We start from the raw sequence: 27093 nt of genomic DNA, 5'->3' as shown, positions 1-27093 counted from the left end.
CCATATGATCCAGCGATCGCACTCCTGGGCATACACACCGAGGAAACCAGGATTGAAAGAGACACATGTACTCCAATGTTCATTGCAGCACTGTTTATAATAGCCAGGACATGGAAGCAACCTAGATGTCCATCTGCAGATGAATGGATAAGAAAGCTTTGGTACATATACACAATGGAGTATTTCTCAGCCATCAAAAAGAATGCATTTGAATCAGTTTTAATGAGGTGGATGAAATTGGAGTCAATTATACAGAGTGAAGTAAGCCAGAAAGAAGAACATCAATACCGTATATTAACGCATATATATGGAATTTAGAAAAATGGTAACCTGAACCCTGTATAAGAGACTGCAAAAGAGACATAGGCATTTAGAACAGTCTTTGGGACTCTGTGGGAGAGGGTGAAGGTGGAATGATTGGGGAGAATGGAATTGTAGCATGTATATTATCATAAGTGACCAGTCCAGGTTCGACGCATAAATTTTCCTCTGTTCATTTCTTTGCATTTGTGCTTTTTTAATAAAATTCTTTTTTAGAAATAAAAAAAAAAATAAAAAATAAAAATTTGTTTTAAGTTTTTTATTGATTTTTTGAATTTATTATTTTATTTTTGGCTGTGCTGGGTCTTCATTGCTGCAAAGGCTTTTCTCTAGTTGCGGCGAGCGGGGCTTACTCTCTAGTTCAGGTGCTTGGGTTTCTCGTTGTGGAGCACAGGCTCTAGGATGTGTGGGCTTCAGTAGTTGTGGCTCCTGGACTCCAAAGCACAGGATCAGTAGTTATGACACATGACTTAGTTGCTTTGTGCTTTGGTAGGGTCTACCCAGATCAGGGATCGAACCGATGTCTCCTGAACTGGCAGGCGGATTATTTATCACTGAGCCACCAGGGAAGCATCTCCATCTTTCATTTACCGCCTCCTCCCTGAAATCTTTCTTGACCTCTTCCCCTTCTCCTTGCACACACACACTCTTTGATGACATGTTATTCTGATAAGAAATTCAGAGTGTTTTAAATAACCGAAGGATTAAACATAGATGGAGGAAGGGTATGTCAGGGGAAGAGGTCAAGAGAGACTTCAGAAATATGTAGAATTTGAAGTGGGCTTCCCTATTAAGTTTAATGTGGAGGATTTTAATCCATGTGTTCAGTACATCTGTTGATTTTATTGAAGGTAGCTTTGAAGAGAAGAAAAACCTCACCAAAAGATAGTGGGTGAGGGAGGGGTGGATGGTTCTATTCACATGGCTTTGTTCATTTCATCATCACATGAGCACTTCCCGTAGTGTAGGTACCCTGCATGGTATTGATATATAGCTGGCACTCAATAATGAATATATGAGCAAAGAACACAGAACTAAGCATGAACCGTTCCTATCCTTGAAATTCTTATAGTCTAGTTAATGAGAGAGCACCTCCCCTCACTGACTAGATAACTTTTGTGGAGCACCGTGGGAAGCTGTGTAAACTTCAGTAGAATTCAGGAGGGATTTCTCACATGAGTCCCAAACTGAGGTTTGAGAGACAATTTGAAGTTATCTGATGGGAATGGAATATACAGCATAATAACTATAGCCATCAACACTGCATTGTGTATTTGAAAATTGCTAAGGGAATAGATCTTAAAAGTTCTCTTCACAAGAAAAAAAAAACGTATAACTATATGGGGTGATGGATGGCAATGATTTCCAATATATGCATCTATCAAATCATATATTGTATACCTTAAACTTATGCATGCATGCACGCTAAATCACTTTTGTGTCTGATTCTTTGCAACCCTATGGACTATAGCTCTCCAGGCTCTGAACCCATGTCCTGCATTGCATGTCCTGATTCTTTACACCGAGCCACCAGGGAAGCCCCACCTTAAACTTACATGATATGTCAACTGTATCTCTATACAACTGGAAAAATAATAAAGGCAAAAAAGAGAAACGTTATCTGATCGAAAACGGTGTCACAGGAAGAAGAGACAGCAAGTAAGAAACAACTTGGAGATTTAGAATAGCCTGCCTTTGGGAACCTGTAAGTGGAAGTTTGGCTGGAGCATAGGGAACAGATTAGGGAAAGGGTAGAATGTGAGATGTGTGGGTGATAGCCATTTTATAAAGAGCCTTTCATGCTAAGCCATGCTGTGTTCTAGAAGCTATGTGAAGCCACTGAAGGATTTCATGGAAGAGCTATATCATCAGAATTTTTTCTTTCAGAAAGATCTGTCTTGCAGTAGACTTTCAAGATTGATTCCAGGGAGTGTGTGTGTGTGTGTGCTTAGTCGCCCAGTCGTTTCCGACTCTTTGTGACCCTTGGGACTGTAACCCACCAGCCTCCTCTCTCCATGGGATTTTTCAGACAAGAATGCTGGAGTGGGTTGCCATTTCCTTCTCCAGGGGATCTTCTTGTCCCAGGGATCGAACCTGCATCTTTGGTGTCTCTTGCATTGCAGGCAGTTTCTTTACCCACTGAGCCATCGGGGAAGCATATTTGAGGGTGACCAGACTGAAACGAGCAAACATCAGGAGAGCTGTGGTGAGCCAGGGAATTGATGAGGATGAAGAGTAGATGCTGGAAGGTTGTGAGAACACAGGCTGACTGGTGGGGTAAGGGAGAGGGGGAAGATCAGGATGACATTCAGCTTCCTGGCTTGAGCAACGGAGTGGATGTGGTCTATTTGTTGAGAGAGAGGAAAAGCAGATTTCTAGGCACCCCCTCTTCTTCAAAGAATTTAGCTTTAGAGTCATGACCTTTAAGGCATCTATTGAATATCCCAAAGGAAATGTGCAGAAAAGAGTTGAACATAGGAATTAGGGTCTGGAGATGGGTTTATCTAAAAGGAAGTTGAAGCACTTTGGGACAGGTGAAAAGAGACAGATGGGAATGGCTTAACAAATTTCCTATTCATCTGAGCTTCAGACGTTTCCAGTAGGGGCTGGCATCTCTGAGATTTACTGCTCCCTCTCTGAACCTTAGCCCCTGCGGATGGTGCAGGATCCCCAACGGGAAAGATTGAAAGCAATTACCCAGTTGATTTCCTCCTTAGAATTATTTAATTTAGCACGCTGTTTTTTTTTTTTTTTAAGGAAACCTTTAAAGCTTAGCAGCCAAGAAAGAAATCTTGATGGTTAATTGGGGTTTACATTTTAAGTAGATAATAGCATCAATAAAATCATGTTAGTATAATTAGACTTAATTTTATACGAGATATCACTCTGGGCATTCCTATAATTGCTCTTAATCTTTTAAGGATTAGTTACAGGTATAAGTATAGGTATAAATATAGATAGATGTAGTCATAGATATATTTATATACTTGGATTTGGATATAAGGATGTTTGTACAGCTAGAGCCAGGGGGGCAAATATAAACATATAAACAAAGCATTGTTTATCTTCATAACTTTAATAAATTTATCATGCTCAGTGATTTAAATATATTAATGTACTTCATGCTTAAAGCAGCCCTATAAGTTAGATTATGCTGTTATCCCATTTTGCAGATAAAAAAATTGAAGTGTTGGGTAAATAAATTGCTTGCTGCTACTGTTAAGTCGCTTCAATCGTGTCCAACTCTGTGTGACCCCATAGACGGCAGCCTACCAGGCTCCCCCGTCCCTGGGATTCTCCAAGCAAGAACTCTAGAGTGGGTTACCATTTCCTTCTCCAATGCAGGAAAGTGAAAAGTCAAAGTGAAGTCGCTCAGTCGTGTCCGACTCTTAGCGACCCCATAGACTGCAGCCTACCAGGCTCCTCCATCCATGGGATTTTCCAGGCAAGAGTACTGGAGTGGGGTGCCATTGCCTTCTGCAATAAATTGCTTCAGTTCAGTTCAGTTCAGTTTAAATTGCTTAAGGTTGCACAAATCCTAGACCTGGGATTTGAACTAGGGAGTATGGGTGGGTCTAGAGTCTATTCTAGTAACGTGGCTTTATATTGCCTCTCTTTGTCAGTTTCTAACAGATCAACCAATAGGTAAATTAACTGAAATGCAATTTCTGTCCTCCTACATGATTGTCGTTGTGTTAGTCACTCAGCTATGTCCCACATTTTGTGACCTTATGGACTGTAGTCTGCCAGGCTCCTCTGTGCATTGGAGTCTCCAGGCAAGAATACTAGAGTGGATTGCCATTCCCTTCTCCAGGGCATCTTTCCGACCCAGGGATCGAACCCAATCTCCTGCATTGCCGGCAGATTCTTTACTGTCTGAGCCACCAGGGAAGCCCTACATGATTGGGTAAGATATAAAGGGGGTGGTACAGTTTATCAATGACGCATGTGCAATTAAAACCTGTAGCTAATCAGAGCTGAGGACAGCCATGTCTGTTCTTGCAGATTACAGATCAGAGGTGTTACTGGCCCAGAGAAGGATGGAGCAGTCGTTCAGTTCAGTTCCGTCGCTCAGTCGTGTCAGACTCTTCGCGACCCCATGAATCGCAGCACGCCAGGCCTCCCTGTCCATCACCAACTCCCAGAGTTCACTCAAACTCATGTCCATCAAGTCGGTGATGCCATCCAGCCATCTCATTCTCTGTCGTCCCCTTCTCCCCCTGCCCCCAATCCCTCCCAGCATCAGAGACTTTTCCAGTGAGTCAACTCTTAGCATGAGGTGGCCAAAGTATTGGGAGTTTCAGCTTTAGCATCAGTCCTTCCAATGAACACCCAGGATTGATCTCCTTTAGAATGAACTGGTTGGATCTCCTTGCAGTCCAAGGGACTCTCAAGAGTCTTCTCCAACACCACAGTTCAAAAGCATCAATTCTTCAGCGATCAGCTTTCTTCACAGTCCAACTCTCACATCCGTACATGACCACAGGAAAAACCATAGCCTTGACTAGACGGACTTTTGTTGGCAAAGTAATGTCTCTGCTTTTTAATATGCTATCTAGGTTGGTCATAACTTTCCTTCCAAGGAGTAAGCGTCTTTTAATTTCATGGCTGCAATCAGCATCCGCAGTGATTTTGGAGCCCCAAAAAATAAAGTCTGACACTGTTTCCACTGTTTTTCCATCTATTTCCCATGAAGTGATGGGACCAGATGCCATGATCTTTGTTTTCTGAATGTTGAGCTTCAAGCCAACCTTTTCACTGTCCTCTTTCACTTTCCTCAAGAGGCTTTTGAGTTCCTCTTCACTTTCTGCCATAAGGGTGGTGTCATCTGCATATCTGAGGTTATTGATATTTCTCCCAGCAGTCTTGATTCCAGCTTGTGCTTCTTCCAGCCCCGCGTTCCTCTCAGCAAATGCCCTGAACTAAGGCAGCCGCTGAAATTGTAAACTGAAATGTAGCGTCTGTAAAAGGACTATCACATGCTTCCTTCCTGTTTATAACTGAATAGAGATGAACAACTTTGGGGCATGTAACAAGATATCTGTGCTCCTAACCAGACTCTCAGAGGTCAGTTTGCCTGGTCCACTCCCTCTCCATCCCTAGTACAGGTGAGGGTGGTCCTCCCTGCTCGTCCCTACAGCTATAGCTAGGGTTCAGATACCCCTTGGAGGGCTTACCCGTGTCCTGGGGCTGGAAGGAAGCATGCAGACTTCCACAAATGGTATCTTGCTTGGCACAGCCAGACTCCATAACCCCCTGGTCTCACTGTCCCACCAGTGAGACAAGCCCTGCAATCAGGTGCTGGGAGGGTCTTATTCACCCAGCTGGTGTGGGGCGGTCTCTGTTCAAGGGTCCTAAGCATGCAGACAGTGCCAGCTGTAGGTTCCTCTCTTGGTCCCCCCATCTAGCACTTGTGTGTGTTAGTCACTCAGTCATGGCCTACTCTTTGCAATCCCATGGACTGTAACCTGCCAAGCTCCTCTGTACATGGACTTCTCCAGACAAGAATACTAGAGTGGGTAGCCATTCTCTTGTGGGTAACCATTCCTGTCTCCAGGGGATCGTCCCGACACAGGGATCAAACCCTGGTCTCCTGCATTGCAGGCAGATTCTTTACCACCTGAGCCATCAGGGAAGCCCACCACCCCTTACTGGGCAGCTGCAGTACAGGGTCTAAGCAACCGCTTTCCTTATTCCTCCTCCTCAGGTCTCCATCTTGGGTATATACAAAATGAATTCAAGTGCAGCATGGGCTAAAACTTTGCAGATTTTATTTTCTTGGCTCTCATCCTGGTGATTCAAACATTTAGGGTAATGAACGTCATCAGCATAGAGTTACATAAGCATTATACTTGTTTTAGCTGTTCTGCAAACCTAGACTCCTGACTACTTGGTGATGGCCCAGGAGACTTGTCGTTCTCTTGGTCCTACTTCCTGGGAAATGAATGAAGTTGCAGCTTTGGGGCCCTAATTTGCATGGGTCTCTATCAGGTCCCTGGTAGGGCCCTGTAACCTGTTCCCATGGTTATCTATAGTTTGTAAATTTTGCAAAAGTTATTGCTTATGAATTATTTTGCTCTCATCCTAAAAAACAAATTCTAAGTTGGTGCCTAATTTTGAATTATTTTGCTTCAAGAGGGCTTCCCAAGTTGTATAAACTTCAGACTGCACAATACTTAGACTCACCCCTGTTCCAAGGTCATTCCAGTTTCTAGCCCTCGTACAGTTTCTTAGCTTTGAAGGCATTTGGGGAGCTTGGTTTCTCTGGTTCTAAATGCATAGATGGCAGCTTGGAAGCAGAGACACAGAGGCTTTGTTAACTAAAGAGGAGTCCAAATGAGGACTTCTTTGGTGGTCCTGTAGTTAAGACTCTGGGCCTCCAGTGCAAGGAATGTGGGTCTGACCCCTGGTCAAGGAACAGGTCCCATGTGCCATGTGGTGTGGCCTCAAATTTTTTTAAAAAAGTGGTTGTTGTTCAGTTTCTCAGTCGTGTTCAACTCTTTGCAACCCCATGGATTGCAACACGCCAGGCTTCCCTGTCCTTCACTATCTCCTGGAGTTTGCTCAAATTCATGTCCATTGAGTCAGTGATGCCATCCAACCATCCAGTCCTCTGTCACCCTATCCTCCTCCCGCCTTCAGTCTTTCCCAGCATCAGGGTCTTTTTTCCAATGAGTCGGCTGTTCGCATCAGGGGGCCAAAGTATTGGAGCTTCAGCTTCAGCATCAGTCCTTCCAGTGAATATTCAAGGTTGATTTCCTTTAGGACTGACTGGCTTGATCTCCTTGCTCTAAATTGAAAAACAAAAGAGGAGTAAAAATGGGTGTTCACATGGCAGTGTCATCCAGTCTCTGTGAACTTTAGGGTCGGTATTGGGAATGAAAGAACAGAACCAACACAGGCCACAGAAAGCATTCTGCCGAAAGAGGTGGTGAATCCATGAGGTTTTAGGACAGAGCAGCTCCTTTTGGAGTTTGGATCTGAGTTTGAGGTCTTTGTTTCTCACAAGGACTCCATTGGAAAGGGATCACGGCTTTGTGAACTATCTTTTTTTGAGCCTCTATGTGACATGAGGTCTGTCCAGTTCTTTTATCAGCAAGGAAGGGTTGAGAGCCTCCTTTTGCAGTGATTTTTTTTTTTTGTAATATCAGGACCACAAAAGGAACAAAGCATGATTTGACACAAGTCTGCCTAGCCTAAGGAATCCTGACAGGTTAAAATCCAGATGAAAAACAATCCCTCCACGCAGGCCTGGTTATGCCTCTCACATAAGGAGTCTGCATTACAGAAGATTTACAGTAACAGTCCTTTTGACAGGAGGCTCTCCTGAGCAGCCTATAAAATCCAGTATGATCCTTAAACATGGGATTTGCACAGGGCTCATCCGGGGCATCCACTGAGAGGTGATAAATCTAAATGAATTATTTCACTCTTTGGCAGTTTCTGGGAGGTATTACCTGACAGATGAGACCCTTGTGGTTTTGAGGGAAGCTGAATTCTTGTTAAGATAATTTATACCCAAAGGAATCATAAGGGAGAAAATAGAAAAAATATATAAAGGTATAAAAAGCATCGTTTGGAACGCAGGTAGAGGCACCATTGGATTTCTCTGGCAGCCATGTTTTCAAGGTCAAGACTGTTCTTCTGGATGGAAAAGGAAAGCTGGTTTTCTCATTCTGGTTTTTCAGACTCCTCACTTGTTTGCATATCATTCATGATATAGCTGTAGTATAAACAACTTGAGCTTACTAGCTCTGGTTTTGCTAACTAGTTAGGTGATTCTGCGAAGGTCATTCACTTCTTTGGCTTTCATGTGTTACTAAGGATAATAGTAATTCCAACTCTCCCTCAAAGGGGGCCTTAGTGAGGATTTAATGAGATGATATATTAGATGATATTGTTTATCTACAAGCTGTCTGGTTTAGAATTAAACTGAAGGTAATATTTCAGCATTCTAATAGTTTATAAAATACCTTGGGATTTTGTATCAACCAATTAAGTAGAATCTGTTGATCACTTCCTAAGTCTTAGGGACTCTGTTAAAGGCTGTTGATTTAAAAAATAATTGTTGCTTCTATTTTGATAGGAAACTATTAACAGATCACCTGCTACTTGGTCTGTGTTCTATAATATCTAAGGGTAGCAGATATTATGTAGATATTCTCTATATCACCAGAGCTTCTGTATGAGGACCATGGGCTGATCTTTCTGTCTGGTTTTCGGGCCAGCTTCAACTTTACCTTATTGGCCCTGAGATTTGAATAACTGATGAGGATGACCGTACCATGTCAACTTTGAGAAAAATCAGAGGCAAAATGTTGGCCCACCCATGGCAGATAATCAAGACTAGATGAGAAGCTTTTCACTTTTTCTGAAGAGTCCTTCTTTTTGGCTTTATCTTTCTACTCTTGTTTTCTTCTTTTTCTCTATCCAATTTTCATTTCATTTCATTCTTCAATGTCTTTATAAGCCATGTTAGAATCTTTTATAATGTAGGGCACACTTAATAAATAAAGGAGTAATTGTAACAGAGATGAAATAAGAAGGTTAAAGGAAAATTTCAGTGAAATTCTCCAGGGGAAGCAATAAATGGTACCAGGGGCAGCAATTCATCTACATCTGTCTCAACACTGTCGAGACCACTCAAGAAAAGCAATTACATTTAAAGGTAGAAAATTTTAAATTCCTGAGTGTTCATATTTGAAACCATAGAATTATTTGATTTCAAATAAGACCTGAGTTTGCCTTGGATCTACATTGTCTATAAGCAGTCACTTTCACAACTTTCAGGCATACTGCCTGGAATGGCTTTATATGCACCATGTAGTTCTTGCTATATAAAGAATGAAGCTGATAAAAATTGAGGGTAAAAATACCAAATTATTCTTTGGACCCCAGACCTACATGGTCCTACCAGCTATCGCACCCTTCCTTGCTGGTTATCTCGTCTACCCTGCTAAGGGTGTACATTATTCAGAATACTCCCCATTGACACAGCATCCTCCCCTGTGTTCATGTCTCATCCAGCTCCACTCTTCATCCCTGGTCCTTCTTTTCCTACAAACTCCTTCTCCTAGCCTCTCTCACTTTGTTCTCTAGAGCTCCTTGTTAATTTTCCTGAGAGTACAATTTGTGTTCTAAAATAACTCCTCAACATCCTCCCTGTACCAAATTCTAGATTACTCTTGACCATACGTAACCCCGGGGCATCACTCAGATGGAAGCAGACCATCCTTTGACCTCCATCATGTTGTACCCTAAGAGTCTCACTAGACCCTTATCTTACCTTTTCTGAGGTCCTATTGTATAGCAGCTCTCAAAGGGTGGTCTATGGGCGTTCCCAAGACCATATCCCATGAGATCAAAACTATTGATATTTCAATAATAATAATACTAAGACATTATTTGCTTCTTCAGCCACGTTGACACTTACACCCATGGTGCAAAAGCCAATGTGGGTAAAACTGCTGGCACTTTGGTAGGAATCAATGCAGTAGCATTGAACTATACTATTGGTATTTGTATTCTTTAAAACTACACACTCAAAGTTTTTATTTAAAAAAGGAAAAGGAGTGCAATAAATAAAAATACCAATTTTACTTCAGAATATCCTTGATGAAGCCATAAAAGTTGTTAACTTTTATCAGTCTTTATTCTTGAGCACATGCCTTTTCAATAATCTGGATAACGTAGTGGGATGTCCACTTAAAGTCATTCTGTGGTGTATGAGAATACAAAGGGTGACTTGAGAAAATGTTTTAGGATGCTCTAAGCTGCACTATGGAGAAGGCAATGGCAAGCCACTCCAGTACTCTTGCCTGGAAAATCCCGTGGATGGAGGAGCCTGGTAGGCTGCAGTCCGTGGGGTCGCTAAGGGTCGGACACGACTGAGCGACTTCACTTTCCCTTTTCACTTTCACACATTGGAGAAGGAAATGGCAACCCACTCCAGTGTTCTTGCCTGGAGAATCCCAGGGACGGGGGAGTGTGGTGGGCTTCTGTCATGGGGTCACACAGAGTCGGACATGACTGAAGTGACTTAGCAGCAGCAGCAGCAAGCTGCACTATAGATGGGGAAACAGTGGAAACAGTGTCAGACTTTATTTTTTTGGGCTCCAAAATCACTGCGGATGCTGATTGCAGCCATGAAATTAAAAGACGCTTACTCCTTTGAAGGAAAGTTATGACCAACCTAGATAGTATAATAAAAAGCAGAGACATTACTTTGCCAACAAAGGTCCGTCTAGTCAAGGCTATGGTTTTTCCCGTGGTCATAAATGGATGTGAGAGTTGGACTGTGAAGAAAGGTAATCGCCAAAGAATTGATGCTTTTGCACTGTGGTGCTGGAGAAGACTCTTGAGAGTCCCTTGGACTGCAAGGAGATCCAACCAGTCCATTCTAAAGGAGATCGATCCTGGGTGTTCATTGGAAGGACTGATGCTGAAGCTGAAACTGCAATACTTTGGCCACCTCATGCAACGAGTTGACTCACTGGAAAAGACTCTGATGCTGGGAGGGATTGGGGGCAGGAGGAGAAGGGGACGATGGAGAATGAGATGGCTGGATGGCATCGCTGACTCGATGGACATGAGTTTGAGTGAACTCCAGGAGTTGGTGATGGACAGGGAGGCCTGGCATGCTGTGATTCATGCGGTCGCGAAGAGTCGGACACGACTGAGTGACTGAACTGAACTGAACTGAAGCTGCACTAGGGAGGGATGGATTAGGAGTTTAGGATTAAGAGATTGCAAACTAGTGGCTCAATGGGTAAAGAATCCACCTGCAATGCAAAAGCCCCAGGAGACGCAGGTTCGGTCTCTGGGTTGGGAGGATCCCCTGGAGGAGGGAATGGTAACCCACCCCAGGATTCTTTCCTGAAAAGTTCCACGGACAGAGGAGCCTGGTGGGCTGCCATAGTCCATAGGGTCTCAAAGAGTTGGACATGATGGAAACACTGAGCGCGAACAACAAACTCTTATACATAGGATGGATACAAAACAAGGTCCTATTGTACAGCACAGGAAACTGTATTCAATATCCTAAATAAACCATAATGGAAAAGAATATGAAGAAGAATGTGTATATATACATACAAACATATATATATGTATAACTGAATCACTTTGCTGCACAGCAAAAATTAACACACCACTGTAAATCAGTTCAGTTCAGTTCAGTCGCTCAGTCGTGTCTGACTCTCTGCGACTACATGAATCACAGCACGCCAGGCCTCCCTGTCCATCACCAACTCCCGGAGTTCACTCAAACTCATGTCCATCAAGTCGGTGATGCTATCCAGCCATCTCATTCTCTGTCGTCCCCTTCTCCTCCTACCCCCAATCCCTCCCAGCATCAGGGTCTTTTCCAGTGAGTCAACTCTTTACATGAGGTGGCCAAAATATTGGAGCTTCAGCTTTAGTATCAGTCCTTCCAATCAACACCCAGGACTGATCTCCTTTAGAATGGACTGGTTGGATCTCCTTGCAGTCCAAGGGACTCTCAAGAGTCTTCTCCAGCACCACAGTTCAAAAGCATCAATTCTTCGGCGATCAGCTTTCTTCACAGTCCAACTCTCACATCCATACATGACCACTGGTAAAACCATAGCCTTGACTAGACGGACCTTGGGTGGCAAAGTAAATGTCTCTGCTTTTTAATATGCTATCTAGGTTGGTCATAACTTTCCTTCCAAGGAGTAAGTGTCTTTTAATTTCATGGCTGCAATCAGAATCAAGTATACTTCAAAAAAATAAACTGAAATATAAAACCACAGTTCTTTAGGATCCTCTGTCATTTATTTATATATGTGAAGAAGTCCTGAAACTAGAGTTTGAGATCACTGCTGTACAGCTTTATGCAAACCAGTGGCTAAAACGAGATTAACTCTTGAGGAAATGAATTTATTGGGTTTGTGGGGTACCAGGCTAGAAGAAACTGGCAGCCAAAGGACAGAAAAATATTACCGTGTCCCTGGTGGGAACCTGGGCATCAAAGCCATAGACAGTTTGCTGTAAAAGCTGATGGAGGACCCACGGGACTTGCTCTCATCTAGTCACCGCTTTGCCTAAGGATACACCTGGCACCTTCACTGAGTTGGAGCTGCCTCTTGCCAGTTTGGTCTGGCATCCTGCTGCCTTAGCACATGAAATGCTTGTCATGTCACTAGTGGAAAACAATAGAGACGACCAGCAAATTCCCAACGCTTGGCCAGTTGTCACCCTCGACACTGCAAGTTCTCAAAAGCCCTGTGCAGAGTGGACAAGCCAAGTGAATGTTAGTTGCTTATTATTATCATTGTAGAAATGGGCTCCAGATGGGCCAGTGAAAAACCCTGGTCTCTGAGCTCTGGGACACACCCCAGGTCTGGTGGAAGATTTCTTTTTTTTTTTTTTTTTTTTGGTCTAAGCCCAAAACAAGACCTAACAAAGAGCCTTCTGTCACCTCCCATCTCCAGCTTGCTGCCTGGAGCTCTCTTTGGAGAAGTAGTGGAGAAAGCAGTTATACTCATCACTGACATCTGATATTCATGTCACCCCTGCCCTAAGCCTGAAGCCTGGTCTCCTCCCTTCCTTCCTCCTAATTCAGGCTCTAGAGGCCAGACAGCTGGGGTGTGAAGCATCAAGAAGACGTATAAAACAAAAAGCAAAGAATTAGACTCCAAGGAAAAAACACCTCTCCCTCCAAGGCTGGTCTTAACACCTATGCTGAGGTCCTGGTGTGGGGGTGAGGATAGGGGCAGGATAGGAAGGAAACTCCCAGACTGGAGTGGAAAAACGTAGAGCCACAAAGAAGACCTACAGATTTTGTCCTAAAAGATACAGATAAGAGCTTTCAATTTAATTCCTTCCATTCCTAAAAAGTCTCAAATTAATCAAACCGCCATCTTGGATTTTGCCTGGTGAGACTATTTCCTCTTGCGAGGAACCAGAAAGCATTTTTTTCACTAGGATACTTGTTCAGGAAAACACAGTAGTGGGGTGGTGAAGGGGGGGATGCCTTAAAAAGCCCCCTGGGGAGGCTTGCCTGCTGGTTCAGTGGTGAAGAATCCGCCTGCCACTGCAGGAGACACTGGTTCGATGCCTGGTCCAGGAACGTGCCACACCCTGCTGAGCAGCTAAACCCATACACACCACAACTGCTGATCATGTGCTCCAGAGCCTGGAAACCAAAACTGACCGAGCCAAGCCCGTGCTCACCAACAGGAGAAGCCACTGCAGTAAGAAGCCTGAGCTCTGCAATTATAGAGTGGTCGCTGCAACTAGAGAAAAGCCCGCACGGCAATGAAGATACAGCACAGTCAGTAAATAAGTCAATAACATTTTAAAGAATTTATAAATAAACAGATCAAAAGAAAGCCCCCTGGGGCTCGTGACGGAGGCCCCCCAGCCTGGGAGTTGGCTCATCCCAAGGGTTGAGAATGGAGAATAAAAACTACCTAAGGAACACACGAGGAAAGATTTCTGTTTCGTTCTTGCTAGGGAAAGAGGAGTAAGAACAGAGCCTGAAAAGAAAGAGAGAACCCCTCAAATATCTCCACAAATGTCATGAGAGTGGAAAAAAAAATAAAGTTGTTTTGAAAAGGGGTGTAATGGGGTTACATGAAATCATGTGTGTGAAACTTTTGAAAATTGTAAAGCACGATAGAATGTAAAAACTCTTTTATTCAATTTAAAGAATGTGAAAAAAAAATACTTTAAAATAAAGTTTCCCCATTCATGACATTCAAATTCTTTAAAAAAAAAAAAATTGCCATGGCCGCGTTTCAATAAACACCCTTATATCTAAACAAACAAACAAAGCTAATACATGCAGACAAAAAAAGAGAGCAACCATGGAGACATGAGTCAAAATGGGAGGAACTGTGGTGGGCCATGGGCTTCCCCCGTGACTCAGTGATAAAGAATCCACCTGCAATGCAGGAGTCGCAGGAGACACAGGTTCAATCCCTGGGTTGGGAAGATCCCCAGGAGGAGAGCATGGCAACCCACTCCAGTGTTCTTGCCTGGAAAATCCATGGACAGAGGAGCCTGATGAGCTATGGTCTACAGGCTCACAAAGAGTCAGACAACTGAAGCGGCAGCGCAAATGCACGCGTGGTCGGCAACACAATGGAGAACCTCAGAAATGGGCAGCAGCCTTTGGAAGGATCGCAGGCCTTGGTCTTGAGGGTCTGAGACCAGTTCACTTGTTTGTGCAAGAGGCAGGAAGGCCTTGCTGGACATCCGAGTCCCTCTCCCGTGCAGCCGAGGAGGGCAGCGGTTCTCTCCCCCTGCATCACCTTGTCGATCCTCTTAGATGTGGCCGCACAAGAGCCTGGGGTAGCTTATTGCTCCCTCCTCGTGCTTTTATTAATGCAGGAACCTCTTCCTCTCAGTCTAGCAGGTAATTACTGATGTAATTGAACGCATCTCTGTATTCTGGTTCTGGCTCTGCCAGCAGCTGCCCTTGTGACCGTGGGCAGGTCCTCATCTCCTCACACCTCAGGGTCCTGATTTGCAAAATGATGGAGTTGAGAAGGGAAAGGCTGAGTTAATTATCTCTTAGGCCCCTTACAAATCCAAGTGCAGTGAATCTTGCCGTATTAATCTTTCATGCATCTTCATTCCTACTTGAACTCACCCTTATGACAAAATATCTTTTACTGTAGAAATGAAAGAATCAACCATTTTTTAAAATAGAAGTTATTTCCTTAGTGGCTGTTTCTCCATTAAGAACACAGAGTATCTTAATATGTACTGTTTTTGTTTCTCATAATAGTCTTTTTTTTGAAGCTAAGAGGAACCAGATAGATGGTGTTCATATTTTTTTTTTTTTTTTAGTTTTTCTTTTGTCTTTTACCAGTCTTACAGTGTTCTCTTATTTGTGTCTGCCTGCCTGTCACCTTAGATTATTAGATCATTGAGAGTTGAAACAGAATGATTCTCACTTCTGTATCTTCCTAAAACTCAGAGACTATCCTTTGTACAAAGTAAGCTTTGAATAGATGCTTGTTCAGTTGAAGTTTGTATCAAACCAAAAATTTTAAATTACTGCTTTGTGATAGGCTTGGTGGTGCTGCAGGAATAAACTAATTCACAAATCTCAGTTTAATACAGTAGCGAGTTCTTTTCCTTTCTCGAGGCGAAGTCAGCTATGTGGGGTGGGATTTGGGAAGAAGGTATTTCTGCTCCACAGAGCCATTCAGGAACCCAGGCTGAGGAGAATCCTATTCTGACTCTTCTCCCATCTGGAGCATATTGCATCTTCAGGGAAAGAGGCTGAACATTTTCTAAAGGGCTTTCCTGCCTCTGTACCCATTTCATTGGCCAGAACTAATCACACGGCACTGCCTGACTAGTAGAAGTGTTCGGGTTGTGTGAGCTCTTCTGTTTTTAGGCAAGAACAGTGTCCTCAATCTTGACCATCACTAGCAATGTCGACCACACACTTCACTGAGTAGATCTAATATTTTGGAGATGATGGACTCCTTTGAGAACCTTTGACAGTTATGATACCCGTCCCAGAAACAAACACATCTGTGTTGAAACACTCACCATAATCATCAGTTTGTCATGCATTTCCAACTACACTCACTTATTTCCTATGAATCCCTGGACCCAGATTATGAAACCTGTGACAGAATCCACAGGCATGTTTATCACCTGGTAACAGATCAACAGGTGAAAAAAATATGTCACAATGATCTGTTTGAATTTTACGTTAGGAAGAGCCTATTTATTTACTTTCTCATTTGTTTTTGTCAGATCTGGCATCGTACCAGATATGTGATCAATGGATTTTTCTCTGTGTTTGTTTTTATCAGGAGAAATTTGAGGGTCTGTTCCGGACTTATGATGACTGTGTGACGTTCCAGCTGTTTAAGAGTTTCAGACGTGTCCGAATAAACTTCAGCAATCCCAAATCTGCAGCCCGAGCCAGGATAGAGCTTCATGAAACCCAGTTCAGAGGGAAAAAGTTAAAACTCTACTTTGCCCAGGTAAGATCATTCTTATCCAGAGTTAATCCATCTACCCTACATTGTCTTTTTACCTTTGTAAAATGTAAATGAGGCCCTTGCTACTTTCAGATTGCTTTGTAGTCTATGATTAGTTCGCTAAAAAATAAATTTGTATCATGATTCCCAGGCCCGGACAGCATAGTGGTTTAGAAAACAGGCTCTGAGTGCCCACGACAGCCTTGGTTCTAATCTAGGCAAGTTATATAACCTCACTGGGCCTCAGTTTCCAAATGGGGATGATGACATACTTCTTACACTATCATGAGGATTAAATGACTTATTGTGTGTTAAAGTGCTTAGCATTTGGTAAATAAACACCCAATAAAGACCAGCTAATACTTGTAATAAGAATGGGCTCATCACAGCTACTGGAGACAGAAATGGTAGTAACTGTTTAATGGGTCCAGGGTTTCCTCTGGAGTAATAAAAATACTTTGAATCTCGATAAGAGTGGTGATTGCCCAACACTGAGCATAGACTAAATGCCAATGAAATTGTTCAGTTTAAAATGCCTTAATTTCAAGTTAAGTGAATATCACCTCGATCAGAAGGGAGAAAGGAAGGGAGAGAAACGGAAGGAAGGAAGGAAAGAGGATATGAAGGAAGGATGGGAAGGAGGGGAGGGACACAGAAGGGAGAGAAAGAAGGGAAGGAAAGGAAAAGTCTGGGGACCAGCAGCATCAGCATCACCTGGGAATTTGTTAGCAATGCAGATTCTCTGGCCCTGACCCCATCAACTGACTCAGAAACTCCAGGAGTGGGGGTCAGCACTCTGTCTTAGTAAACTTCCCAGGCCATTCTTATGCAGCTAGAGGCTGAGATCCACTGTTTTGAGAATCAAGGAAGATAACTGAGCCCGTGGTGTGTGGTCAGTAGTCATTATTATTGCAGCCTGGTTCATTGGTTCATTTGTCACAGGCTAAAGGCCAGGCTGTGCATCTCAGTGGAGCAGCACGGCATATCCGAGGCCAAAATGAATAATGCGCCTTCATTTCTCCTGTGTTGGAAAGGTTCAGACTCCAGAGACAGACGGAGACAAACTGCATTTGGCCCCACCACAGCCTGCCAAGCAGTTCCTCATCTCACCCCCTGCCTCTCCGCCCGTCGGCTGGCAGCCCATCAGCGATGCCACACCAGTCCTTAACTATGACCTCCTCTATGCCGTGGCCAAACTAGGACCAGGTAAGCTCTGTGGCCCTTTCTGGAAATAAACATTTGGCAGCCGCTTAGAAAAGTCAAACAAGATGAACCATCCTAAAATCCTAACGTCTGCATTTCTTTTTTTTTTTTCTCGTAATTTTTTTAAAATGTGAATTTATGTATTTTTGGCTGTGCTGGTTCTTTGTTGCTTTGCGGGCTTTTTTGTAGTTGTGGTGAAGCAAGGCTACATCAGACTCTGTACCTGTTCAAAAGCAATTCGGGAACTGGCACTAAAATGTCAGTCCCAGCTTCTGGATTGCAATGCAGATATTTTAAGATTGCAAAACAGGCAAAATGAGCTCTACCAGCTGGCTCAAGGCTTCGAGACTGTGCAACCTTGTTTTCCTGCTGCCACAGTATGCCCAGGAATCCTTGGCTACAAAACAATCTTATCTGCAAAGTGACACCTCTAAGACCCCCAGGGAAGCCAGTCACATTAGCCTCTAACTTTAGAAAAAATCTATGGTCATTTTGTTTTGATGTTGGTACCTGTAGCTTGGATGCTGTCATTTTCACTATGGTGCAGTATTCCATCGGGCAAGTCCACTACCACTAGGTATTCATCCACTCTCCTGCTGATGGCCGTTTAGATGGTTTCCAGTTTCTTGCCATTACAATCCAAGCTGCAGTTAACATTCTTGTACGTATTTCATACACACTTGTCCAAAAGCTTATGTTTTTATACCTAGAAGTGACACTGTCCTCAGTTTCAGCTGATGGTGCCGCCTTGTACTCCAAAGTAGTTTTCCTACATTATAGCAAGAGGGGAAACAGTGGAAAGTGGGTGGGCCACAGCCAAGTGGCAGCTGAGCTTTTAAGCACCGAAGATCTGAAAGTAAATAATAGTCACTGTGCCTGCTCTCTGCACTGGCGGTTCTCACAGTGTGAAAGGGGGCTGAGTGCACACCCCAGAAATTCTAATTGAATTGATTTGAATCAAATCAAGCATCAGTATTTTTAAAAGAAATCTCCCCAGGTGATTCTGATGTGCAGATGAGTTCAGGAACCATTGGTAGCCAAATGCTGCTGCTGCTGCTGCTAAGTCGCTTCAGTCGTGTCCGACTCTGTGCGACCCCACAGACGGCAGCCCACCAGGCTCCCCCGTCCCTGGGATTCTCCAGGCAAGAACACTGGAGTGGGTTGCCATTTCCTTCTCCAATGCATGAAAGGAAAAGTGAAAGTGAAATCGCTCAGTCGTGTCCGACTCTTAGTGACCCCATAGACTGAAGCCTACCAGGCTCCTCTGTCCATGGGATTTTCCAAGCAAGAGTACTGGAGTGGGGTGCCATTGCCTTCTCTGTCTAGGGATGATAAATTTATTTATAAGTTCTTATCAGTATTTCTTAGATAAGGAAAACATTTGGCATTAGTATCTCTCACCCCAGAAATCTCAAGTTTTAATAACATATATGGATTTTCATGGTGGCTCAGACGGTAAAGAGTCTGCCTGCAGTGCCGGAGACTAGAGTTTGATCCATGGGTCAGGAAGATTCCCTGGAGAAGGGAACGGCTACCTACTCCAGTATTCTTGCCTGGAGAATCCCATGGACAGAGGAGCCAAGGGGGCTACAGTCCTGGGGTTTCAAAGAGTCGGACGTGACTGACTTGACTTTCACTTTCACTTTTTTTAAAATTGAGTGTTGCAGACACTGAAATTTAAGAATCCTGAGTATGAGGGTTTGTCTTGGTGCCCTCAGACTTAGGGGATTCCTGGGAACTTGTGATGCTAAAACCAAGAAATTCCCAGGCAATTCAGGAAAAGCTGATCATCTTACTGGGTCTTCAGATTGACATGAGGCTGATGTGATGAATAATTACTCCCTGCAAGAGAATTACTGGCTGTCCCATGTGTGGCCTTAAAGTTAGATTACAGCACTTTCAACAGCAGTGTCTTTGGGGAGTTTCTTTGTAATCACTGTCTAGTCATTCAGCTTCTCAGAGCCTTTAAAATAGCTATTGGTTTCAACTACTGAGAAGCAGGAGGTATCCAACTACCAAGATGGGCTGATAAAAGAAGCAATAATAAGGGAGATGTTTGTGGAATGTGATTTCCTTGAAAGTCTGGTCCACATACAGGAGTTCCGAGCATATGCACTCCCATCCCATGACTCTCTCCCAAGAGAGCCACGTGTGTGATATGTGCAGATGTTGTAGAGTGTGTGAAATAAACCAGGTCTGCTGAAGTCAAGCCTGTGACCCATTTCCCCCAGTCATTTCAGGATACTTTATTTTTTAATATAATTTTTTTTATTTATTATTTTTGGCCGTGCTGGGTCTTCATTGCTGCACACAGGCTTTCTCTAGTTGCAGTACGTGGGGACTACTCTTCAGTCGTGGTGTGCGGGTTTCTCATTGCGGTGGCTTCTCTTGTTGTGGAGCACGGACTCTAGGGTACTCGGCTTCAGTAGTAGCAGCCCAGGGCTCTAGAGCACAAGCTCAGTAGTTGTGGCACAGGAGCTTAGTTTCCCTCAACATGTGGGATCTTCCTGGACTAGGAATCGAACCCAGGTCCCCTGCATTGGTAGGTGGATTCTTAATCACTGGACCACCAGGGAAGTCCCACTCAGAACACTTTAAAAGCAGGACCATGAAAGCTGCTATCCTTCAAGCTGCTGGTTTGACTGCCAAGATTTTAACAAGAACACAGTTGAACATCTTGTACAGCTGTTTTGAATGTTAGCAAACAGAGCTCTATATAGAATCACTGAGGTCTTGGCTAGAGGGCCTAGGGATTCCCAGGTAGTGCTAGCGGTAAAGGATCTGCCTGCCAATGCAGGAGACTCAAGAGACACAGGTTCAATCCCTGGGTCAGGAAGATCCCCTGGAGAAGGAAATGGCGACTCACTACAGCATTCTTGTCTGGAGAATCCCATGGCCAGAGGAGCCTGGCAGGCTCCAGTCCCTGGGGAGACAGAGATGGACATGACTGAGCAACTTAGAGGACCTCAGTATTTCACAGGAGGGGAACCTGGGGCCCCAAGAGGGAAGCAGGAATGACTTGCCAGTGACGGGACCAGGGCCCCACGGCAGTACTCTTCCTATTTCACTCTCTATAAAGGAGGCCCATGCTAAGTCAGACTTTCAGATCCCAGCTGGCCTCAGGTCCTCTCACTTGGAGCCTGTAATCCAGGAAATTCAAATCATTTCTAATCTACAGCCAGAAAGAAAATTGATTTATAATGTTCACAGAGCATGATGCAAAAGAAAGATAAGGGCAAGTCTCAGACCACCTCACTGGCTCATGGAGCTGAGTCCCTGGTCTGCGGCCACTGCCGGGGACCAGTGTAACCTGGGACTGACAGAGGCAGGAGTGGAGGCAGTGGGATCAGTCCTCAGAAGGGATGCTCACAGAGCATGGTACGGAGCAGCAAGGAACTGGGAAGAAAATGACCTTAAAGAGACAGAAAAGAGGGCTTCTTTTTAGAATTGTGAATAATTTATCAATAGTCTTAGAATGCATGCCTTTTGCCTTAATTTTGCAGCTTAACCTGTGACCGTCACCTTCCCTTTTGTTGTTGTTGTTTAGTTGCCGAGTCGTGTCCGACTCGTTGCAACCCCATGGACTACAGCACGCAAGGCTTCCATGTCCTTCGCTATTTCCTGGAATTTGCTCAAACTCATGTCCATTGAATTGATGATGTCATCCAACTATCTCATCCTCTGTCGTCCCCTTCTCCCCCTGCCTTCAATCTTTCCCAGCGTCAGATCTTTTCCAGTGAGTCCACTTTTTGCATCAGGTAGCCAAAGTATTGGAGCTTCAGCTTCAGCATCAGTCCTTCCAATGAATATTCAGGGTTGATTTCCTTTAGGATGGACTGGTTTGATCTCCTTGCAGTCCAAGGGACTCTCAAGAGTCTTAAATTTACTTCACCAAGTAAATCTACCAGCTTTGAAGTACCCTGCTGTGCAGTCAACACAGACATAGGCTCTGTTAATATCCCCATTTTCCAGATCAGAGCACTGCGCAGTAGAGGGGTGAGTGCATTTGCCTAAGGTGACACAGCTGGTTGGAGGCAGAGACAAGTGTCCCTGGCTCTTCTGACTGCCACTTGGCCCGATCCAATGGCCTCTATTAAGGATCCTGGCTGCCTGGGTGGGCTTTAGGCCATCTTTGCTCTGAGACGGGCAGAATATTTAGCCCAAACCTGCATTGACAGTCACCTCTAACACCATCGTAACTTCCAGAAAGGCTGACCCAGAGCCTGGTAAGTGTGTAAATGAAGGCCTGTGTGCTGTGTGTGCAAGAGTGACTATGGAGGAGCTCCTGCTCTTACAGTTGACTGACATTGCGTCCCGTAGAACAGCTGCACTCTGGGTGTCTTCTCTTTCTCCTTTTCTCCATTGTTTTTCAGCAGTTTAAAGGTTGTTTCTCTTCATTTCATTATCCACGTGTCCTTTTCCGGCGTCCTTAAGGCTTCTACACTCCACACAGATAAACGATTTATGTCCAACAGCTGAACTGAAAATCTCGCTCAGGTTCTAGTAGAAGCCTGGGCCTCTGGCCGCTGTTTTAGCTGCAGTGATGAGAGAGCAGGACCACACACTGAGTCCCCCAACCCACACCTCTGCCCCCTCCGCAGCCAGATGCCACGGCTGGGAACTACTTGGGTCTCCTGGCACTTTCCACAAATGCTCACTTCCCCTTCTGGTAATTTTCTATTGTTCATCTTTCCGTCTCCCCTGCTTTTTTGAGGGGAGAATGCATGTTTTATTCATTTTGGTATTCCCAGTGCCTGATAGCAGTTTGCACATAGTAGATGCTCTGTAAATACTGAATGAATGAATGAATCAGACCCATGACCCACCACTGCCCGCCCCTCCCCCCGCCCCCAGAGATAATTTCTTCGCTGGCAAACTGTTGCTATTTTATGGCTTTAGCCAGACTGAGTCAGGCAGCACTAAATTAATGTTTTCTCCACCAAGAGGACTTTTGGCATTTCCATTTAGAAAAAAAAAAAAAGATTTCATAAAATTCATTTTTAATCCTTAGGCAGAATCATTTCAGTAACAAATTATAAGTCATTCCATGTTAAGGATGACTACCTTAGTTCCAGTATTAGAGACATAAATTAGAATGCGAGCAAAGCAACTGAAATGATCAAAGGAATGGAGTTTTGCTTCCTTCCGAGGAGTGACTAATGGTGCTAAATTGGTCCAGCTGAGTGACTGAGAAGGGATGCAGAAATCCAAGGATGCTGAGGAAGAGTAAGTCTAGAGAAAGAGCATCTCAGAGCAGGGGTCTGGAATCAGATGGCCCTTGGGTCCAGGATCACTGGCAAACCAGCTGGCTTGTGGAAGCTTTGACACATGTAGCTGCCAATGGAAGGCAACAACGTGTTATTTAGACCTTTTCATGGAGGATAAATGGGAGAGGGAGGACACAGGTCTTGCCTCAGACAGAAAAGGACAAAACATCACCTTGTTCTTGAAGAAAGGAACACTGGTGACTCTCTTCCAGAGAGGGACAAGTCATGCTCCCCAGAGCTTCTAAAGAGGCTCTTGAAACAAGCCTGGTGGGAACAGTGTGATCACAAAAGGACCATGATCAAACCCAAACTTGTGGGTTTCCTTTGAAATCCTTAATGGATTTCGGTGTGAGCCCAGGGCCACGTAACCGCGGGGAAGCGTCTCTTTGTTCTGTTTGTAATAGTGAGAATAGGATCATAGTCCGGAAAATAGGAGAGGCCCAGTATCAAACATTTTTAACCACTGTCTCCATGACCATATGTTCTGTTTTTCATCCAGAACAGAAAGTAAGTAAAATAGATAAATTAGGGGAAAAAGTGTAAACAGAAACAATGGTTAGAACTGATATATGGGGCTTACTGAGTGTCAGGCACTGTTCTAAACACCTTACTGTATAGATTATCTCATTTAACATTTGCAGCGACTCTGCGAGAAAGTGTTGTTATTTTCCTCATTTATACAGCTGGGGTGGAGAAGGAAATGGCAACCCACTCCAGTGTTCTTGCCTGGAGAATCCCAGGGATGGCGGAGCCTAGTCGGCTGCCGTCTATGGGGTCTCACAGAGTCGGACACGACTGAAGCGACTTAGCAGCAGCAGCAGCAGCATACAGCTGGGGAACGTGAGGCACAGAATAGCTAAGTAATTTGCCAAAGGCTACACAGCTGCTAAGTTAAAATATGTCCCTCTGCCCCTGGCGAGACACAGAAAGGATTAATGGAGCCAGCACCCTTGCCTTAAGAAGTGCAGTTTAAAAAACCAGGGAGATCTCTTGCAGAACAAAATTATTTCTCCAGAAGCAATTCCAGATTGTTGAAAAAGGATATTTTAAAAAATACAGGACAACTTAGACATTTTGAATTCTTTAGAATTCATTTCTCTGCTTATTGGCACTTCCTAAAGCATATGCAGGGCCTTGGCTTTTAAGGAGAGTTTGATGTTTTCCTCTAATGTCAAGCAGGATGTGTGGATCAGATTCACCATCCTCTGTTCTTTTTAAAGGACAGGTCTATATAAAACAGAAGAAACTTTCTATGCAGATCAAAATTGCAAGATGAATATCACACAAGTCAGAATAGCCATCATCAAAAAGTCTACAAATAGTTAATGCTGGAGAAGGTGTGGAGAAAAAGGAACCCTCCTACACTGTTGGTGAGAATGTAAATCGGTGCAGCCACTATGGAGAACAACTAAAAATAGAACTTTTTAAAAAATAGCTTTAAAAAAAAAAAAGCTAAAAATAGAACTACCTCATGTTCTAGCAATCCCACCCCTAGGCATATATCTGGAAAAGACAAAAACTGTAATTCAGAAAGACACAGGCATCCAATGTTCATAGCAGCACTATTTACAATAGCCAAGAAACGGAAGCAATCTAAGTGTCTGTCAACAGATGAATGAAAAAGATATGGTATAGAGATACAATGGAATATACTCAGTCATAAAAAAGAATGAAATAATGCCATTTATGGCTACATGGATGGACCTAGAGATTATCATACTAAGTGTAGTCAGACAGAGAAAGACAAATATTGTATGATATCACTTGTACGTGAAATCTAAAAAATGATACAAATGGAATTACAGAAGAGAAACAGACACCCAGACATTGAAAACAAACTTATGGTTACCAAAAGGGGAAGACTGGAGGAGGGATAAATTAGGAGTTTGGGTTTAACAGACACACACTCAGTTCAGTCGCTCAGTTGTGTCCGACTCATTGCAACCCCATGGACTGCAGCATGCCAGGCTTCCCTATCCATCACCAACTCCTGAAGCTTTCTCAAACTCATGTCCATCCAGTTGGTGATGTCATCCAACCATCTCATCCTCTTCTCCTCCTGCCTTCAATCTTTTCCAGCATCAGAGTCTTTTCCGATGAATCAGTTCTTCGCATCACGTGGTCAAAGTGTTAGAGCTTCAGCTTCAGCATCAGCCCTTCCAACAAATATTCAGTACTGATTTCCTTTAGGATTGATTGGTTTAATCTCCTTGCAGTCCATGGGACTCTGAAGAGTCTTCTCCAACACCACAGTTCAAAAGCATCAATTCTTTGGTGCTCAGCTTGCTTTATAGCTTAAATTTCACATCCATACGTGACTACTGGAAAAACCATAGCTTTGACTAAATGGACCTTTGTTGGCAAAGTAATGTCTCTGCTTTTTCATATGCTGTCTAGGTTGCTCATAGCTTTTTTTCCAAGGAACAAGCATCTTTTAATTTCATGGTGCAGTCACCATCTGCAGTGATTTTGGAGCCCAAGAAAATAAAGTCTCTCACTGTTTCCATTTTTCCCTATTTGCCATGAAGTGATGGGACCAGATGCCATGATCTTAGTTTTCTGAATGTTGAGTTTTAAGCCAACGTTTTCACTCTCCTCTTTCACTTTCATCAAGAGGTTCTTTAGTTCTTCACTTTCTGCCATAAGGGTGGTGTCATCTGCATATCTGAGGTTATTGATATTTCTCCTGGCAATCTTGATTCCAGCTTGTGCTTCATCCAGCCTGGCATTTCGCATGATGTACTCTGCATATAAGTTAAATAAGCAGAATGTGTGTGTGTAACAGATAAACACTACTATATATAAAATAGATAAACAACAATGACGTACTTAAAGCACAGGGGACTATAATCAGTATCTTATAATAACCTAAAATGGAAAAGATTCTGAAACAGAATATATATATATAAATTAAAATTTATATTAATGTCCCTGGTGAATTTACAGAAGCCCAGAATTCCCCTGGTGGCTCAAATGGTAAAGAATCCACCTGCAATGAAGGTGACCAGGGTTCAATCCCTGGGTCAGGAAGATAGCCTGGAGACAGAAATGACTATCTATTCCAGTATTCTTGCCTGGACAGAGGAGCCTGGCAGGCTCCAGTCCATGGGGTCGCAAAGGGTCAGACACAACTAAGCGACTAAGCACAGCAGACAGAACATCATTTATCAATGCCCTGGACAAAATAAGATGAGCTTTGTTCTGGTGGAGAATGAATTGGGTATTTTCTTTTGTTTATTTTATAATGCCTATTGTTCCTGACTCCAGAGAGAATATAATCCTCTGTTCTTTTTGGATGCAAAACAAAATAGGAAAAACAAAACCCAGCCCAGCAAAACAGCTTATCTGCAATCATCAGCAAAATGGCAAATAGAGATGTCCCTGGCACTAGATGGGTGGTCGGTCAGAGGTGGGATGTAAAATGCCAGCCTGTTCTGCTCTCTAGGATGGCACTGGAAGGTCAAGTTCATTGTCACTGGAAATGCCTGCAGGGAGAGATATGAAAAGTCATTGTCTGGTCCCTTTTTTCCTCCTGCTATTTTTAGCTCTTGTTAGATCAATTTTAGTTAACTGCAGAGGAGGGCTTAAAATCGTGCTTGAGTTTCAAGTACATTGGCTATATTTAGATTTTTTTTCTCCAAATTCTTGTCCATCAAAACATGCCATGGTAAAGCAGTTTTGCTGGTTTGCTGCTCTGTGTACATTGTTTCTCCCCAAGGGGAAAAATAAATGTCATTAATTCATGTCACTTATAAGGAAGAAACATTTTCTATTCCAGTCTCATTGATTCCGACGTAGAGAAAAATTCCATTTTTAAAATATAGATGAACACCTATATTTGGGGTGCCAGTAGCATGACCTAAAATTATATAAGCCCCAGTTCTTGTTCAACGATTGCTGTATTCTGATCACAGATATGGAAAGCAAATAAAACAGCCAGTCCCAGGGCTCCATTTTAGTACAGTCTCCACACGTCACCCCCCATGGGAGGGATACACATTTGTGAGCCAGGGACATGCACTCCTAATTTTCCGCCTCCTTTGGAAAAATTTCCCCTGGGGTGAAAAATATGTTAAAAAGGCTTATCTTCTAAGTATATATTCCACAATTATCCTCAATCATTACTGAGTAGCAATATGAAGTACTTCCTTTTCTTATTTCACAGGTAAAACATGTACATTGTAGAAAAACAGAAAAGACACAGAACCAAGACTTGCAAGTGGGTGCACGTCCATAGTTATTCCCATAGTCAGGCCCCTAATCCTGGGAAAGGAGGAACAGGGTGATCACCCCCAGGCCGGGGACCCTCCTGACTCTGTGACCAAGCA

General features: G+C 43.5%; 1 protein-coding gene across 5 annotated transcripts in view; it reads left to right on the top strand.

The window, feature by feature from the left end:
• The window catches only part of RCAN2 (regulator of calcineurin 2), a 302524-nt gene that overhangs the window by 260083 nt on the left and 15348 nt on the right, over window positions 1-27093 (top strand). For all 5 annotated transcript variants that reach the window (XM_055407205.2, XM_088831508.1, XM_055407203.2 and 2 more), the window contains 2 exons: window positions 16125-16298; window positions 17330-17501. In XM_055407205.2, the coding sequence (XP_055263180.2) occupies window positions 16125-16298; window positions 17330-17501 (346 nt within the window). The remainder of the gene's footprint in view (window positions 1-16124; window positions 16299-17329; window positions 17502-27093) is intronic.

This window comes from Moschus berezovskii, chromosome 23, assembly GCF_049115385.1.
Source record: "Moschus berezovskii isolate FMDL1 chromosome 23, NW_MosBer_1.0, whole genome shotgun sequence".
NCBI classification, from domain to species: domain Eukaryota; kingdom Metazoa; phylum Chordata; class Mammalia; order Artiodactyla; family Moschidae; genus Moschus; species Moschus berezovskii.
Note: the sequence above shows the minus strand (reverse complement) of the source record. Positions and strands in the feature narration are given on the sequence as shown.